The sequence below is a fragment of the Moschus berezovskii genome, chromosome 22, assembly GCF_049115385.1.
Source record: "Moschus berezovskii isolate FMDL1 chromosome 22, NW_MosBer_1.0, whole genome shotgun sequence".
Taxonomy (NCBI): Eukaryota; Metazoa; Chordata; class Mammalia; order Artiodactyla; family Moschidae; genus Moschus; species Moschus berezovskii.
This window is the reverse complement of record NC_142481.1, coordinates 54,057,712-54,073,827: the sequence shown is the minus strand read 5'-3', so window position 1 is coordinate 54,073,827 and position 16,116 is coordinate 54,057,712. Positions and strand designations below refer to the sequence as shown.

The window sequence follows — 16,116 nt, the reverse complement described above, 5'->3', positions numbered from 1 at the left end:
ACCAGTTCCCAAGAGGGGAACAACACTGATAACTAAGAAGTGTGACTGTTGCCCCTGAGTTAAATCAAGGCAGACTCAGGCCTAGAAATGAGAGTATTGGGACCCCATGTTCATGGACCCCATGTTTCCATGTTTCACTGGAAAAGCCAAGATGTAATTCCTTGTTTCCAAGCAACAAGGCAGCTGTTCTTTCGATGCTGTTTCCTTCATCCTTGGGATCTGAAGGCAGGAAACTGTGAAATGCCCCCTTGACTGTAAAGGCCTCGTGGGCAGGAGCCCTGAGGTCCTGCTTAGGACCCCCACAAGTTCCTTCCTTGCCTCAGGAAGGTTCTCTACAAATTTTTACTGACCTGAATTTCCCCTAAATACCACCATAAACACTTCCAGTTATTTCTTAATATACTCTGTTCATAACAGTTTAGTCAATTATTTTTATTAGCATAACATTCCTTTTAAGCATAATGATGTTGGAAACACAGAAACAATATAAGCGCATTTCCTCAGCTACGGTTGATTGCTGGTGTTTTCCTTTTTGTGTGTGTGGACTTCCTTTGCAGATTTGATGAATTAATTGTAAATTTCCCAAGGGGAACTAGCATGAACTGATCTTTGTCTTTTATTCTGTAATGTTTAGTTTGGTTTCTATTCTAGTCCTGGTGACTATCCATTGAGACCAAAGTTTGAATATTGCCAAGGGCTCATAAAATTGCTGACATAACCTACTTTCTCCAGAGAACCCAATTTCAATTTTCCTAATGAATGAATGCTTTCTCCCCCAATCTCTTTGCTCCAATAGCTATTTGTGGAGACCATAGATGTCAACGGCAGGACTCTCGAGGGGCCAGTCCCTCTGGAAGTCATCGTGATTGATCAGAATGACAACAGACCCATCTTCCGGGAAGGCCCCTACATTGGCCACGTCATGGAAGGGTCACCTACAGGTATGTTAAATCAGCTCACAGTTCGCATAAAGGCTTGGTAGGTGACCTACTGTGATCTCTGGGGATTCTGGAGACTGTTTCATCGCCACCGTTATGTACTGTTGGTGTGCATCAACACTGATGTATTATTTCCCTGGACAGAAGCACGCCCTAGAAAACTGCAACTCAGAACATGACTGGGGTGCTGCAAGCTGTGAAAATGTCTTCCCTTGTATGCAAAGGTGACCTTTAAGGGTGACCAACATCTCAGTCTCCAACATATGGTTGATATTGGACACCATGTAAATATCTAGCTCTCCTTGTGAGGGCCCAAGGCTGAGCTTGGTGTACAGAAGGACTTTGAGGGAAATTAAGGACCTTACTGCAGCTCCTCAATATTTCTCTTCATAATTGCCTTTTAATAAGAACCATTTGGGGGAAATGTGTAGGACATTTTCACCCCTTTTCTTAGAAGACGTAGATGGAGAAAACTTTTGTCCTTGTTCAAAGGGTCAGAGGCAAGACATTTTATTTCCCTCTCTGGCAATACATGTTTCTACTCTATGGAAATCATTCAAGGTTACTACTGAACTCCTGTCATCTTTTCTCCGGTTTTAACCTTTCTATCAGTGAAAGTTTTAGAATTGAGAGCTCCCTTTTTGGCCCACAGATACTAATTAAAGCATTTTGTGGCCAGCAGCAGAAGTAGTCACTCCTGAGCATGATGCCTTAGAAAGTGAAGAGCAGTAGAAAAATCCCTATTTTAAGGGTAGACTTTAATTTTAAGCTTTCACATACATTGAGTGAAAATAAGCCGAGTGAAGAATGCCAGCACTGCTGTGTCTGGATTATACCCAAACACTTGTAACAAAGGAGTCACTCCTCAGGCCAGTAGGACATGGACACTCAGGGGCTGCTCAGCTGGTTCTTTTTTCCTTTGCTGAATGGATGGAAAGTATAAATAACATGTAGATACCCAAGGCTCTGGAAGTATTTTCATGCAACCACCTAGCCTACCAGGTGACTAATTGTATGCAAGGTGCCTAAAACCTCCCTTTAGCTTCCAGGAGCTAGGCCTCCTGCACTTAGTCAGATAGAACCCCAGGGGCAGGAGCAGCCCTCTCTCTTCTGGGATTTGAAGGCATTCTGTAAAACAGGGGTGGACATTGGTGGCAGCGGCCTGGAGAGTCAGAGAGCAGGTTGGGGAAGGTGGGTCAGATCACCTCAGAGCAGACCTTCGCCTCGGCATCACTCAATAGCCTGCTTTTGATGGAGAGGTGACTTCCAACAAGACACACCCTGGAATTTGGGTTGGAAGTTTACAGAAATCTTAAACAAGCTGATTTGCAGAATGAGTTAGAAGAACTGATGGGGAAAGCTATTCAAGTAACTGGAGTTTGAGCAGAGCAGAAAAATGATGCCCAGTTTCCATGTGTAGTACCCGGGCCCTGTTTGTGAGTGACTGGAATTCGAGATGGGCCCGAGAAGTGTTCTAAATGTAAATGACAGTGGTTACATCCAAGGCGGCTGTGAAGCAGCTATGAGCATGTACATGTCTTTGTAGATTATATGCGTATATGATTAGACGATGTCCAATTTTTCTCCCACTGTGCCCTTCTTTAAAGTTTCAGAAAGAATTTCAAATTTTATTGCTTTATATACATGTCATTATTTTCAGAGAAAAATGGAATCCTTTATGTGCATTGAATTTCTTAAAGCACAAAGCAATTCGGTTAGCATGAAAGTATTCCCAGCAAAACATAAACCACCTTAAACTTCTATTTATGATTGGTATTATCCTATAAAAATACATAAAGACTTGGATAACTGTATGGAATAGTTTCTTCCAGTTATGCAGAATTTGGCCTGATTCATGGTTTTCTTTTTCTGCACCCTCTGGGTTTGATTATAAAACAGGAATTGAAATATGGAGTCAGTCAAATTTGAGGTCAAAAATGTGACAATGTTGTATAAAAGTTTCAGCGAAAAAACCCTTAGATTACTTTGCACCCTGTGGGAGAGCTCAAGCAGATGGTACCTGACATCTGTGAGGACAGTGGAAATCTGGGAAAGAAGGTGGGACCTGTTTTCCAGTCCCCTCCCATCCTAAGCTACTTATAAGTCCTAACAGTCTCTGACAGGCTGCAGAAATGATCGCCTCTTCTGTTTCTGCAATGTCCTGCTCATTTGTGGCTCATGGAATCCTATGCGCTGTAGACACTGTACTGCATCCCTTTCACAGAGAGGAGTCCCAAACCTCAAAATTCATTGACCTTGCCCACTTCACATAAATGACAGGTGGGTACACTGTTCAGGACTCAACCCACAGCATCAACCTTCAAATCATGTGCTCTTCCAACTGACCCACAAACTTCCCTGTGCAAATAGCCATTGAATGATCATCACATTTAGGGGGGCACTGCTGTGTGCCGAGAGCTTTCTCTAACTGTATCATTTCCTCCACTCCGCCCTGAGGTGTGGATATCACTCTTCACATCTTACAGATGAGAAAGCTGAATCTCAGAGAGATCTGGAAACTTGAACCAGCTAAGTCTGGTGGATGAGCGAGAATCAGTGTCTGCGTCTGGCCTCAAGCCACAGGCTCTTTCCCAGACACCATATTGTACATGGCCACCTTCTCTCACATGGACTCTTTGCAGGCCCAGCTAAAGGGAAGTACTTGTGTAGGCCTGTCAGATGAACTGAGTTAACTCCTGACAGAAAATAACCAGCTCTTCTGACCAAAGAGCCAGGTACCCTGAGTCACTTTTCATTTAATGTGAGCTGTTGCTCAGTTCCTAGGGTTAAACAGTGTTAAGCATGGGGGCCCTTATCATCACTCACATCACTTTCTTCTGCATCCACATAACCAGAGCCAGCTTCATGGGGTGGGACCTGCACAGCCTCACAGAGCCCCAGGCTTCAAAGGGCTCCACACTTGGTTTAATGATCTGTTATCACCATCTTAAAATTTTTAATAATTGTTCAACAAAGGACCCTGCATCTTCATTTTGCACTGAAAGTGCAAGTGAAAATGAAAGTCACTCAGTCGTGTCCGACTCTTTGTGACCCCGTGGACTATACAGTCCATGGCATTTTCCAGGCCAGAATACTGGAGTGGGTAGCCTATCCCTTCTCCAGCAGATCTTCCCGACCCAGGAATCGAACCCAGGTCTCCCATATTGAAGGTGGATTCTTTACCAACTGAGCTAACAGGGAAGGCCCATTTTATCTGGCTGGTCCTACATATAGCACTATGGCCTGGAGCTGGGACTGATGCTCTGCTCAACTCCTTAACAAGGTGAGACTGTGAACAGGTTACTGAACCTTCTAGAAGCCTCAGTCACCTTGTCTGTATTAACAGATAGGGTGGGTATAGAATAGTACCTACCCTAGAAAACTCTGTGCAATGATTAACGTAGGCAGTGTGCTTCACACAGTGCTTGGAAATGTTTAAGAAATGCCAGTGTATTGTTAATACTGCAATTATTCTTACTATTCTGGCGGCCTACCCTTTAGGGAAAGTAAGGCAAAAAGACATGCAGTTTGTGTGAAGGAACATCCATCTCCCAACCAACCAAGCATCATTTTCATGTTGCAGTGTACCCAGATGCCATCAGCACCAATCCATCACCAAAGAAGGTCACCCATATTTATCTCTATGTGCAGACAGGAGGCCATTTCTAGCTGCTCAACATAAACTCCAGGGTATTGTTGTAGGGAATCATTACTAGATGAAGGAAGATCAACAGAAAATAACAGTCTTTGAACTTTGTAGATTACATACCATCCCTTTTGTGGAGCCTCAAGGCATTGATTTATGGGACCCGAACTCAGACCCTGGCTGCTCCTCGGAGCCAACGAGAACTCCATGTGAGTCTGATGTTCTGTGAGTGCCCAGTTCCAGGACCTCACAAGTTTGAGGGGGCGGGTAGGTAGAGGCTGAGACCCTTGAAGTTCCTGGAGGACACACACCAGAGCCCCACAGTGCCTCCTGGCACCAGCTCCCCCGTGTTTTGTCACCGCTGGGCCTCTGGACACCGTTGAGAAGGGCTATCCATGAGGACTGGTGTTTAGGGCTTCCTCCAGAAACAGACCCTGAGGTGAGGACTGAGGGCAGGTGGTTTACTGGACAGGTACAGGATTGCAAGTGGGGAGCGCTGCAGGAAGGAGAAGCCGGCCAACATGAGGTACCACATTAGGTCAGTTACCATGGTAGGCACTTCTGAGCTCAATCCCCGGGGGAGGGAGGACTCTGGGAAATGACATGAACACATACATTGGAGTTACTCCTATTCTGGATCCAGGGAGCTATGCTATCCATCCTCCATGCTCTCCCCAGGGGGACTTTGGTTCCCAGACACTTCTGCTCAGCTGGGACCACACACTGGGTTTTGGCAGCCCAGAGGCAGCCCTCCAACAAGATCCAGAAGCTAGCTGTTGGGTTAGGCTCAGCTGTGTTCTTCCTCCATGCTGTTGGCTACCCTGATGTTAGCAGGGGCAGCTGGGAGAAGGGCACCCACCACCTAGACAGGAGAGGCAGCTTTAAGAGCCACTGGGGAGGGAGGTAATGAGGAAAATATCTTAGTCACCACACTGTGTGACTGAGAAAGATGAATGCCACACTGACGTTTCTTCAGACAGAGGACAGTGCCACAGGACCTAGAGGGGCATGTTCTGAGTCTTGAGAGATACCCATTGCTTACCTGCATGCTGACCCTTCTTGAGGCTATTGAACAGAGGCAGAGATTAGTGGCTAAATCCTCGTCTTCTAACTTCTGAGAGCCCAAGGACTGTGCCCTCTCTTGCTCCCTTTATTTTTTTCTCACCCAGTATTTTCATTGAGCATCTACTCTGTGCCAGAACTATTCTAAATTCTGAGAATCCAGCCATGGACCTGCCAGATACTGCACATTTCCTCCTGACAGCCAGGCGGGGAGAAAGCAACAAATAAATCAGAATTGCAGTTGGTAGGAGAGGCAGTGCAGTCATAGGGACCACTCACCCCAGGAGGGCTGGAAGCCGGCCTCCCTGAAGAGGTGATGTGAGGAGATGGGAGGCGGGAGAGGAGTTATCTTTTATTTTATCTCTGGCATCCACCTGAGTTTCTGTTTTTCTAGTCTCAGTTACTTTAATGTTTAAATAAGTTCTATCATGGCAGACAGAGGAAACCAGTCAATCAAATGACCTTTAGGACCAAAAAATGATTGTCTCGGGAGCTCAACTGTGCTCTGCAGTTGGTATTTTCTAAAACAGCTTGGACTAAATACAGATGGTTTTGATATTTGAGAGCTGGTATTTGAGACCTCACTCAGCATGCACTCCCAGCTTGTTGGTGGTAAAGTCCCTTTTCCGGTCACCTGTTTACTTGTTGCCATAACTGCCTGTGCTTTTTGGTTCGCCAGCTGTCCAGTTTTCCTCTGCTGATGTTTAGACTCTCACATCAAAGATTCTTCCATTCTCAACAATCCCAGCCAGTCCCATGGGCTTCATATTGGGGACAGAGCTATTTTTTTCTTAAGTAAATTTCTTTTAAAAATAAAGCAATTCCACTTTCCCCACAGCTTTACTAAAGTGAAAAAGTTCAGTTACCCTCCAGTCTCACCATTCAGAGCAGACCACAGTTGCCATCCAGGAGCATGGTTCTAGGGCTCTCCCTGGGCACCTCCACACCCAGGGCTGCACACACACAACACAGTCCTGTGGAAACGGGGCTCAGTGTGCTCTTCTGTGCCTCACGTTCTTCACTCTGCACGGTCCTGTGGACATCTTTGTAAGTCAGTAAAATCAAGTTACATCATTGTTTCAAACAGCTCATGCGTAGATCTACCCTTCCCTATTTGCAGTCAATTCTGTAAGGGAGGACACACCTCTTCCTATTTGTGTGACAGTTTCTTCTGGGTATATTCATACAAGTGGAAGTGATAGGATAAATGATATGCTTATTACATTTTGATGTATGTTGGGGTGACACTTTTAATCAGAGTATTATATTGGTATCTCAGCTAAACTCAGGTAGGAAGATTTAACAGTCTTTCCTTTCATGGATGAGCATACTGCTGGACATTTATTTGTATTTCTGGACTATACCTCTGGATTATATCTCTAAGTCTTGTGGTCATTTCACTAGCTATATCTGTAGGCTGTAAACTGTCTCGTGCTAAACTTCTCCCCAGATTGTGTGGTTGAGGAGGAGGACTAAAATTGTTGATTCTGACCCCTCTCCTGGAGTCATCAGAGTCTTAGCTGAGATAAGTTGCCCAGGAACCCATTAACAGGCCACAGTGCCATTCAGATTGAATTATGATATAAATCACTCCAGCGCAGTTAACCATAAAACAAAATTTATGAAAGAGTTGCATAAGCTAATCAGAGACATATTCCCAAAGGGAAAATTCCAGAATAAGATATATCAAAACTGTTGAGTTATCTGGACCTTGCTACTACTCAAGAAGCTGAATGTCTGCTGACTTGCTCCTAACCACGTCTGGGGTCCCCATGTGTTGTCTACAGGGGCTGTAAACCAAGCCAGTCAACAGCCTTGTCATAGGCACTTTTTTCCCTCCTTTATACCCCAGCCCCTCTCTGATGGAGATACCATTGCTGCTCATCCACTGGTGCCTTGGAGTTACCATGGGGCTTGGTAAGACAAAGGAGGATGCCTGGAGCCCTGTGTTCTGTTAAGAAGATACCCAACTAGTGAAGCTGTGTGCTGCATCTTTAATGCAGGGATCTTTGAAAACAGTTCTTCCCATTTTTATTCGTAGCCCTCGCTTCACCTGAATCCATATATGAGTCCTTGGGGCTAGAGACCAGTTCAAGAAATAGATAGCACGTTGTTTTTAAATCACTCTTCTCTCTAATCATGAAGTCTTGGTTCCTCGCATGTCTGTCTCCCCCTCTGCCCATCACCCACTCTTACTCTCATTCATGCCAGATCTTCTAGGCACTGAGGGTAACCCACTGAACTGGACAGATTGGCTCCCGTGCTCATGGAAGCTACTCATAAAAACAAACTCTTGATAGCCCCTGCCCCACTTGTTTGCTTGGTATATTTTAGGCTCAGGCTGGGAGTCATCCCTCCCCATTTTGGAGAGAAGGATCTGTGACATCAACTATCAAAAATCAAATAAAAATTAATAACTCAACCAAAACAGCACAATAGGTTGAAGTTAAGGGAAGGTAAAGAGGCATTGGTAGCTTCAGAATCTTAGTTATCATTCCACATTTTGAAAGAATAACTCTAATGTGGGTTCCCAGTTAAAATGAAAATCAGATGAGCAGCTACAAAATAAAAAAGAAAACTTCTTTGTGTTGTTATGGCACCAAGCATGGTGGACTCCAGCACCACTGAAATCCTACTCTGAGTAGTCCAGGAATTCTTAGTGTTACATTAATACAACATCGTGGCAGACCCACCATGGCACTAAACAGTTATAATTTCAGGGAAAGTCTTATTTCAAATCAATTTCCGATGACACTTCATTCAGCAAAATCATTCAAAGAATGTTTATTGGTCAGAATCTATGAATCAGATAGTGTTCTAAGTTTTGGAGATGCAGTAGTGGCCATGACCAGATAGCTCTCTACTCTGAAGACATTTGCTTTTCACTCGGAGGAGAAAGATAATTAATGATGAATGGAATAAACAAGATAACAAGTCCTTTGGATAAAATAGAACCAGGTGATGTGATAGAATGACAACGAGGTCAAGGAAGGCCTTTCTAAAGATGTGACATTTAAGCTGAGACTAGTGTGAATGCAGGAGCCACAGTGTCTAGAGACCAAGCAAGGACCTTCCAGGTGGAGGGATCAGAAAGTGCAAAGGTCTGACGCAGGAAAGAAGATGGCGGGACAGAGAGGAGGCCATGGTGGTGGGAGAATGTGAGCACAAAGAAGGGCACCAGGTGAGGTCCAGGGGAAAGGCCAGCAGGAGTCAGCAAACTGTGGGCCACGGGCCAAATCTGTTCCACTGACTGTTACTTTTTAAGTTAATAAAGTTTTATTGAAATACCACCATGTCCATTTATCCAAGCATTGACAAAGGCTGTTTTCACATGATGTTCTTAGAACTGGGTAGGCAGTTGGAACAGAGAATGAATGTCCCACAAAGCCAAAAATATATACCACCTAAATATATTTTTTTAATTTGTAAAAAAAAATTTTTAAGTTTAAATATGTATTTATATATCTCTTGAGGGTGAAAGAGGAGAGTGAAAATGTCGGCTTAAAACTCAACATTCAAAAAACTAAGATTATGACATGTGGTTCCATCACTTCAGGGCAAATAGAAGGGGAAAAAGTGGAAGCAGTGACAGATTTTATTTTCTTGGGCTTCAAAATCACTGTGGACAGTGACTGAAGCCATGAAATTAAAAGACGCTTTCTCCTTGGAGGAAAAGCTAAGACAAACCTAGACAGCCTATTGAAAAACAGAGACATCACTTTGCCCACAAAGGTCCATACAGTCAAACTCTAGTTTTTCTAGTAGTCATGTCCAGATGTGAAAGTTGGACCACAAAGAAGGCTGACCACAGAAGAACTGATGCTTTCAATCTGTGGTGATGGAGAAGACTCTTGAGAGTCCCTTGGACTGTAAGGAGACCAAATCAGTCAATCCAAAAGGAAAATAACCCTGAATATTCATTGGAAGGATTGATGCTGAAGCTGAATATCCAATACTTTGGCCACCTGATGAAAAGAGATGAGTCACTGGAAAAAACCTTGATGGTGGGAAAGATTTAGGGCAGGAAGAGAAGTGGCAACAGAGGATGAGATGTTTAGATAGCATCAACAATTCAATGGACATGAGTTTGAGGAAACTCCAAGAGGTGGTGAAAGACAAGGAAGCCTGGTATGTTACAGTCCATGGAGTTGAAAAGAGTCAGGCATGACTTAGCAACTGAACAACAACGACAACCTACCTAAATATGTATATATAAACTACCTAAATATATATTTAAAATATATTAAACATGTTAAATAGTTTAAATATTTAACCTGTATTAAATATATACAAGAGAAGACTCTACATATGGACATCACCAGATGGTCAACACTGAAATCAGATTGATTATATTCTTTGCAGCCAAAGATGGAGAAGCTCTATACAGTCAGCAAAAACAAGACCAGGAGCTGACTGTGGCTCAGATCATGAACTCCTTATTGACAAATTCAGACTTAAATTGAAGAAAGTAGGGAAAACCACTAGACCATTCAGATATGACCTAAATCAAATCCCTTATGATTATACAGTGGAAGTGAGAAATAGATTTAAGGGACTAGATCTGATAGATACAGTGCCTGATGAACTCTGGACGGAGGTTCGTGACATTGTACAGGAGACAGGGACCAAGACCATCCCCATGGAGAAGAAATGCAAAAAAGCAAAATGGCTGTCTGAGGAGGCCTTACAAATAGCTGTGAAAAGAAGAGAAGCATAAAGCAAAGGAGAAAAGGAAAGATATAAGCATCTGAATGCAGAGTTCCAAAGAATAGCAAGGAGAGATAAGACAGCCTTCCTCAGTGATCAATGCAAAGAAATAGAGGAAAACAACAGAATGGGAAAAACAAGAGATCTCTTCAAGAAAATTAGAGATTCCAAGGGAACATTTCATGCAAAGATGGGCTCGATAAAGGACAGAAATGGTATGGACCTAACAGAAGCAGAAGATATTAAGAAGAGGTAGCAAGAATACACAGAAGAACTGTTCAAAAAAGATCTTCACGACCAGGATAGTCACGATAACGTGATCACTGACCTAGAGCCAGACATCTTGGAATGTGAAGTCAAGTGGGCCTTAGAAAGCATCACTACGAACAAAGCTAGTGGAGGTGAAGGAATTCCAGTTGAGCTATTTCAATTCTTGAAAGATGATGCTGTGAAAGTGCTGCACTCAATATGCCAGCAAATTTGGAAAACTCAGCAGTGGCCACAGGACGGGAAGAGGTCAGTCTTCATTCCAATCCCAAAGAAAGGCAATGCCAAAGAATGCTCAAACTACCGCACAATTGCACTCATCTCACACGCTAGTAAAGTCATGCTCAAAATTCTCCAAGCCAGGCTTCAGCAATATGTGAACCGTGAACTCCCAGATGTTCAAGCAGGTTTTAGAAAAGGCACAGGCACCAGAGATCAAACTGCCAACATCCGCTGGATCATGGAGAAAGCAAGAGACTTTCAGAAAAACATCTATTTCTGCTTCATTGATTATGCCAAAGCCTTTGACTGTGTGGATCACAATAAACTGTGGAAAATTCTGAAAGAGATGGGAATCCCAGACCACCTGACCTGCCTCTTGAGAAACCTGTATGCAGGTCAGGAAGAAAAAGTCAGAACTGTACATGGAACAACAGACTGGTTCCAAATAGGAAAAGGAGTACATCAAGGCTGTATATTGTCACCTTGCTTATTTAACTTATATGCAGAGTACATCATGAGGAACACTGAGCTGGAAGAAGCACAAGCTGGAATCAAGATTGCTGGGAGAAATATCAATAATCTCAGATATGCTGATGACACTACCCTTATGGCAGAAAGTGAAGAGGAACTCAAAAGCCTCTTGATGAAAGTGAAAGAGGAGAGTGAAAAGGTTGGCTTGAAGCTCAACATTCAGAAAACAAAGATCATGGCATCTGGTCCCATCACTTCATGGGAAATAGATGGAAAAACAGTGGAAACAGAGGCAGACTTTATTTTTTTGGGCTCCAAAATCACTGCAGATGCTGATTGCGGCCATGAAATTAAAAGACGCTTGCTCCTTGGAAGGAAAGTTATGACCAACCTTGATAGTATATTAAAAAGCAGAGACATTACTTTGCCAACCAAGGTCCGTCTAGTCAAGGCTATGGTTTTTCCCGTGGTCTTGTATGGATGTGAGAGTTGGACTGTGAAGAAAGCTGATCGCCAAAGAATTGATGCTTTTGAACTGTGGTGTTGGAGAAGACTCTTGAGAGTCCCTTGGACTGCAAGAAGATCCAACCAGTCATTCTAAGGGAGATCGATCCTGGGTGTTCATTGGAAGGACTGATGCTAAAGCTGAAACTGCAATACTTTGGCCACCTCATGCGACGAGTTGACTCACTGGAAAAGACTCTGATGCTGGGAAGGGTTGGGGGTGGGAGGAGAATGGGACGACCGAGGATGAGATGGCTGGATGGCATCACCGACTCTGTGGACATGAGTTTGAGTGAACTCCGGGAGTTGGTGATGGACAGGGATGCCTGGCGTGCTGTGATTCATGGGGTCGCGGAGAGTCGGACACGACTGAGCAACTGAACTGAACTGAATGATTGTAACCAATGCCATCTATTTGGAATTATGGTAATGCCATAAACTACAGATTCTTTACCAACTGAGCTATCAGGGAAGAAGAGGTTTATAAATTGTCCTCAAGTATGAACTGGATTTTATCTTTGGTTTTTTCTCTATGGCTTAAGCTTAAACCCAGGGGATCACATTGTCTTTTCCTCTTCAACTGTCAGCATTCAGCAGAGTTCCAGGCACATGGTAGCCCCTCAGTAAATTCCGTTCACTGAACAAATGGCCCCAAATGGCAGAAAGTGTGAATTACAATAAACGTCCCTTTTTTTGGATTTTTAAATAAACATTACCTTTATTAGTAATTTATTCCTCTTTGAACAAGTATCTCAAGAGTGTGTTCCTGCCAAATCCTCTGGTGTTCAGTAAGGATGGGGTCAGGGAGGGAAGGATGCGTGAAGTAGACACGGACCCTGAGTCAGAGGAGTGAGTGAGCAGAGGAGGAAGGAAGGCGGAGAGCACACACATCCTGAGCCCCAGTTAGTGCTGCACAGGGAAGGCCGGGGCCGGGGAGCATCTCACCAGGACCAGGGAAGGGAAGCAGTGCCAGTCATTCAGGCAGAAGCCTGAGAACCACCTGTATAACGTCTCCAGGACCAGATGCTGGTTTAGGTTCTATGCTATCTCTTAATGAAATCTTTGCAATTCTTTTAGAATCAAGGAAACAAGCTCATGGAGGTTGTTTACTTCCCCAAAGTCACACAGTTGGTGACTGATAAAGCTGGGATTCAATTCTGCTTAACCCCCATGCCCTTTCATTTCCTCTCCATCTGCCCATAACATCCACTACCCTTTTACCAGTTCACCCATGAAGCTACGATCTATCCAAATCTGCTACCCTGAGTTTAGGGAGCAATGCCTTGTGTGCATATGTGTGAGTGTGTATGTATGTATGTGTACACGTATACACATGTGTGTAGGCATGCATATATGTGTGTGTGTGTAGTAGGTGAGAGAGAGAGACGGAAGGTGGGAGGGAGAAAGTGAACACTCCCAACCTTCTTACTCTTGGTTGCAGCCTGGCTTGTCAGGTAACCCTGCAGCCCGCAGTTAAGGCTATGGCTTCTCAAACAGAGCCAGGTCCTCCCCCTAGCGGTAGTCCGGGGGACGCTCAAGAACTCTTCTGCAAGATTCATAAGGCATGCTGGTCATCAATCAAGACAGTCCACAAATGTCAGTTAGAAAAGATTTATAATCAGCAGAGAGCTTGATAAACCAGTTTTTACTACAGCACCATTGCAGTAAGAATCCCATCCCCTCTAAGGGCAGAGTCTAGGGCGGCCGTTTCCATCCATCTGTACAAATACCTTTGAATCACTCCACCTTAATATATGAACAGTATTCTAAAAGAAGTCCTGAGTAATTTATGTATAGAACCACCTCAGTAAATGGAAGAGATTCAGTTAAGTTCAATGGGAAGAGGGCATATAAAATCCCTTTCAAGTATATGTTCTTATAAAATATAGGTCATGAATTCAGTTTTCCAGTATCAAAGAAAAAATTTTAATAGACTTTCAGCTTTCTTGCTTTAATTATGGCTGCATTTTTAAAAACCAATCATAGTACCCAAAGCTATTTTATTATTCAGAAGCCTGGCTCTTTACAAAAATTTCTTAAAAGTTTGGTTTGGGGAATTTTAATGTTTTCTTCTTGCTCTGTTTTTCTTTTCTTTTTTTTAAACTTTCGGTTAATATGCCCATTTTTAATCTGCTATGTTCCTGGTTAATAATGGGCTGCTAATAGGGATACCCACTTTGTGGAGGAAGGCAGGCAAGGACTCATGTTTCTGCAATTGATCTCTTGGTCACTTTTCAGAACGATGGAGGACCTCACAGCCCTGTTCCCTTGGCCATCAAAACTCAGTGAGCTGCTTGCCATCCATTCCTCTGTTTCTCTTTTCCATTCTGCAACTTCACCTTCCATCTTGTTTGGAGATTCCATGCTCATTGGCTCATACCAAAGTCTTAAGCCAGGGCTAGAGGTGACAACTTGAATAGTAACCTAGACATACAAAATTAAGTTAATCTGGTTCTTTGTGCATGTGACACATCATTTAAAAGTGGCTGGGTGGATTTCCACTAGTTTGGAAAAGTATGTTTGAAGTAGTTGAACATGAAATGTTGACCCATGCCACTGAAACATGACTGAGAGACCCATGCCGTGTCTGTCCAGGAAGCATGTTCTGTGAATGCAGACAGAGCACACAGGGCACAACCCCCACAACCTAAGATTATTTTACTCAAAAATGTCAATAGTGCCAGGTTAAGAAACCCTGCCCTATCAGTTAGGAAGACCAAATCTAAAGTGTGGAGGGGAGATGCTACATGTGTGGGCATTGGTCAGTACCAGTCTGTGGTGAGCTTGAGGGGGTGAGTAATGGCCAGAACCTCCTCCTGTAGGGGTGGTCAGGTATCATGTAGCTCAGGTTAACAGTGAGTGCCTTGTTAGCAGGAGCTTGTGCTGGGCCCTGTGCTCCCTGTGCTATGGGATTCTTCTGCATCACCTCGCAGACTCACCTCAGGCATCCTAGGAGGGATATGCAGTGATCATCTCCATGTCTCCAGAGAGGACATTGAAACTTAAAGTTAGAAAACAATTTTTCCAGGAGAAAGAGACCTCTTCCTTAGTATCCATTCTGGTCACTTTTAGTAATAGACCCCAGCATACTACAATGACAGTGTGTCCATATACAAACTCTACTGTCCAGCCTCCCTTGCAGCTAGAAATGGCCTTGTGAGCCAGGGGGCTGAATTTCTGGGATGAGTGGATTTCTGGGGTGAGTTGGGAGCCAAGTCAGCTGGGAAGAGTTTTCTTTTGTCCTCCTTTTACCACCTATTTCTATTGCTACCTGGAATGAACATATGATGACTGGAACTCATGCAGCCACTGTACTTTGTAAGGTGGCTTTGAGAATGGAAACTATGTCCTAGGAAGGTGTACAAAGATAGAGATTAGATTCTGTTGCTTGTGGAATGTCATGTTAGCCATGGGCTGCACCTCCAGAATTCTTTTACATAAGATAATAACGGACTTCTGTCTTATTTAACTCACTGTTACACTGGATTCTCTGTATTTGTTGCCAAATCTAATAACAGTAATATAATATGTCAATATGTGGTATCATTCAAACAATAAGAACTATAACCCAGACAATGTGACTCCAAGCCATGCTTTTTAACTACTATGCTATGCTGCTCAAGACATTCAAACCCACTTACTCCTCTGTATGCATTTCATGTCACTGATTTTGTATGGTGATCAGAAAATAGAGCCTTTACTGGAACAAAAATGGTCTTTGTCTCTTCCATTATCTTAGAGTTCTTTCCAGAAAGCCTCCTGAGGTCTATTTGTCATTATATATTAGATTAGAAACATACTTAATGCCTTGTGATGGCATCTTTCTTAGTGTGGTGGTTTTGACTCCATCCTACCTCAGTAATTTCAGATCATAGGCCAGTAGCAATTATCTGAAAATGCTCCAATAAGGCGCGTCATCATCTGGCTGCCATTTACATCAGTGTGCTGGCCTCCTGTCCACATCCCAAGGACTAGTGAGGGAGGGGAAAGGTACAGAGACTGTTCAGAGGGCTCCAGAAGGTTTTCAGAGAACTTTTTTTTTCCCTTGCTCATGAGTCAACTGGAAATGCATTATGAGGATGTGCTTGCCGGCACACCAAGAAGATCAATATGTTCTGACAAGAGCACAGCATGAGGGTTGAGACCACTGACTCCTGTGTCCCAAAGACTTGGTTTTCAGTTATGTTTTCTCTACTAATTGCAAGACCTTGAACATGCTGTCTTACCTTCTGAGCTTTGAGTAACTCCTCTGCAAGATGAGGATGGCAGTAATGCCTCCAAAAGGAAGCTAGGAGGTTC

The 16,116-nt window shown here is 43.5% G+C and overlaps 1 protein-coding gene across 1 annotated transcript in view; it reads left to right on the top strand.

The window, feature by feature from the left end:
* Positions 1-16,116, top strand: part of CDH13 (cadherin 13) — a 1,084,595-nt gene that overhangs the window by 695,252 nt on the left and 373,227 nt on the right. The window contains exon 6 of the mRNA XM_055413053.2: positions 797-941. Within this exon, the coding sequence (XP_055269028.2) occupies positions 797-941 (145 nt within the window). The remainder of the gene's footprint in view (positions 1-796; positions 942-16,116) is intronic.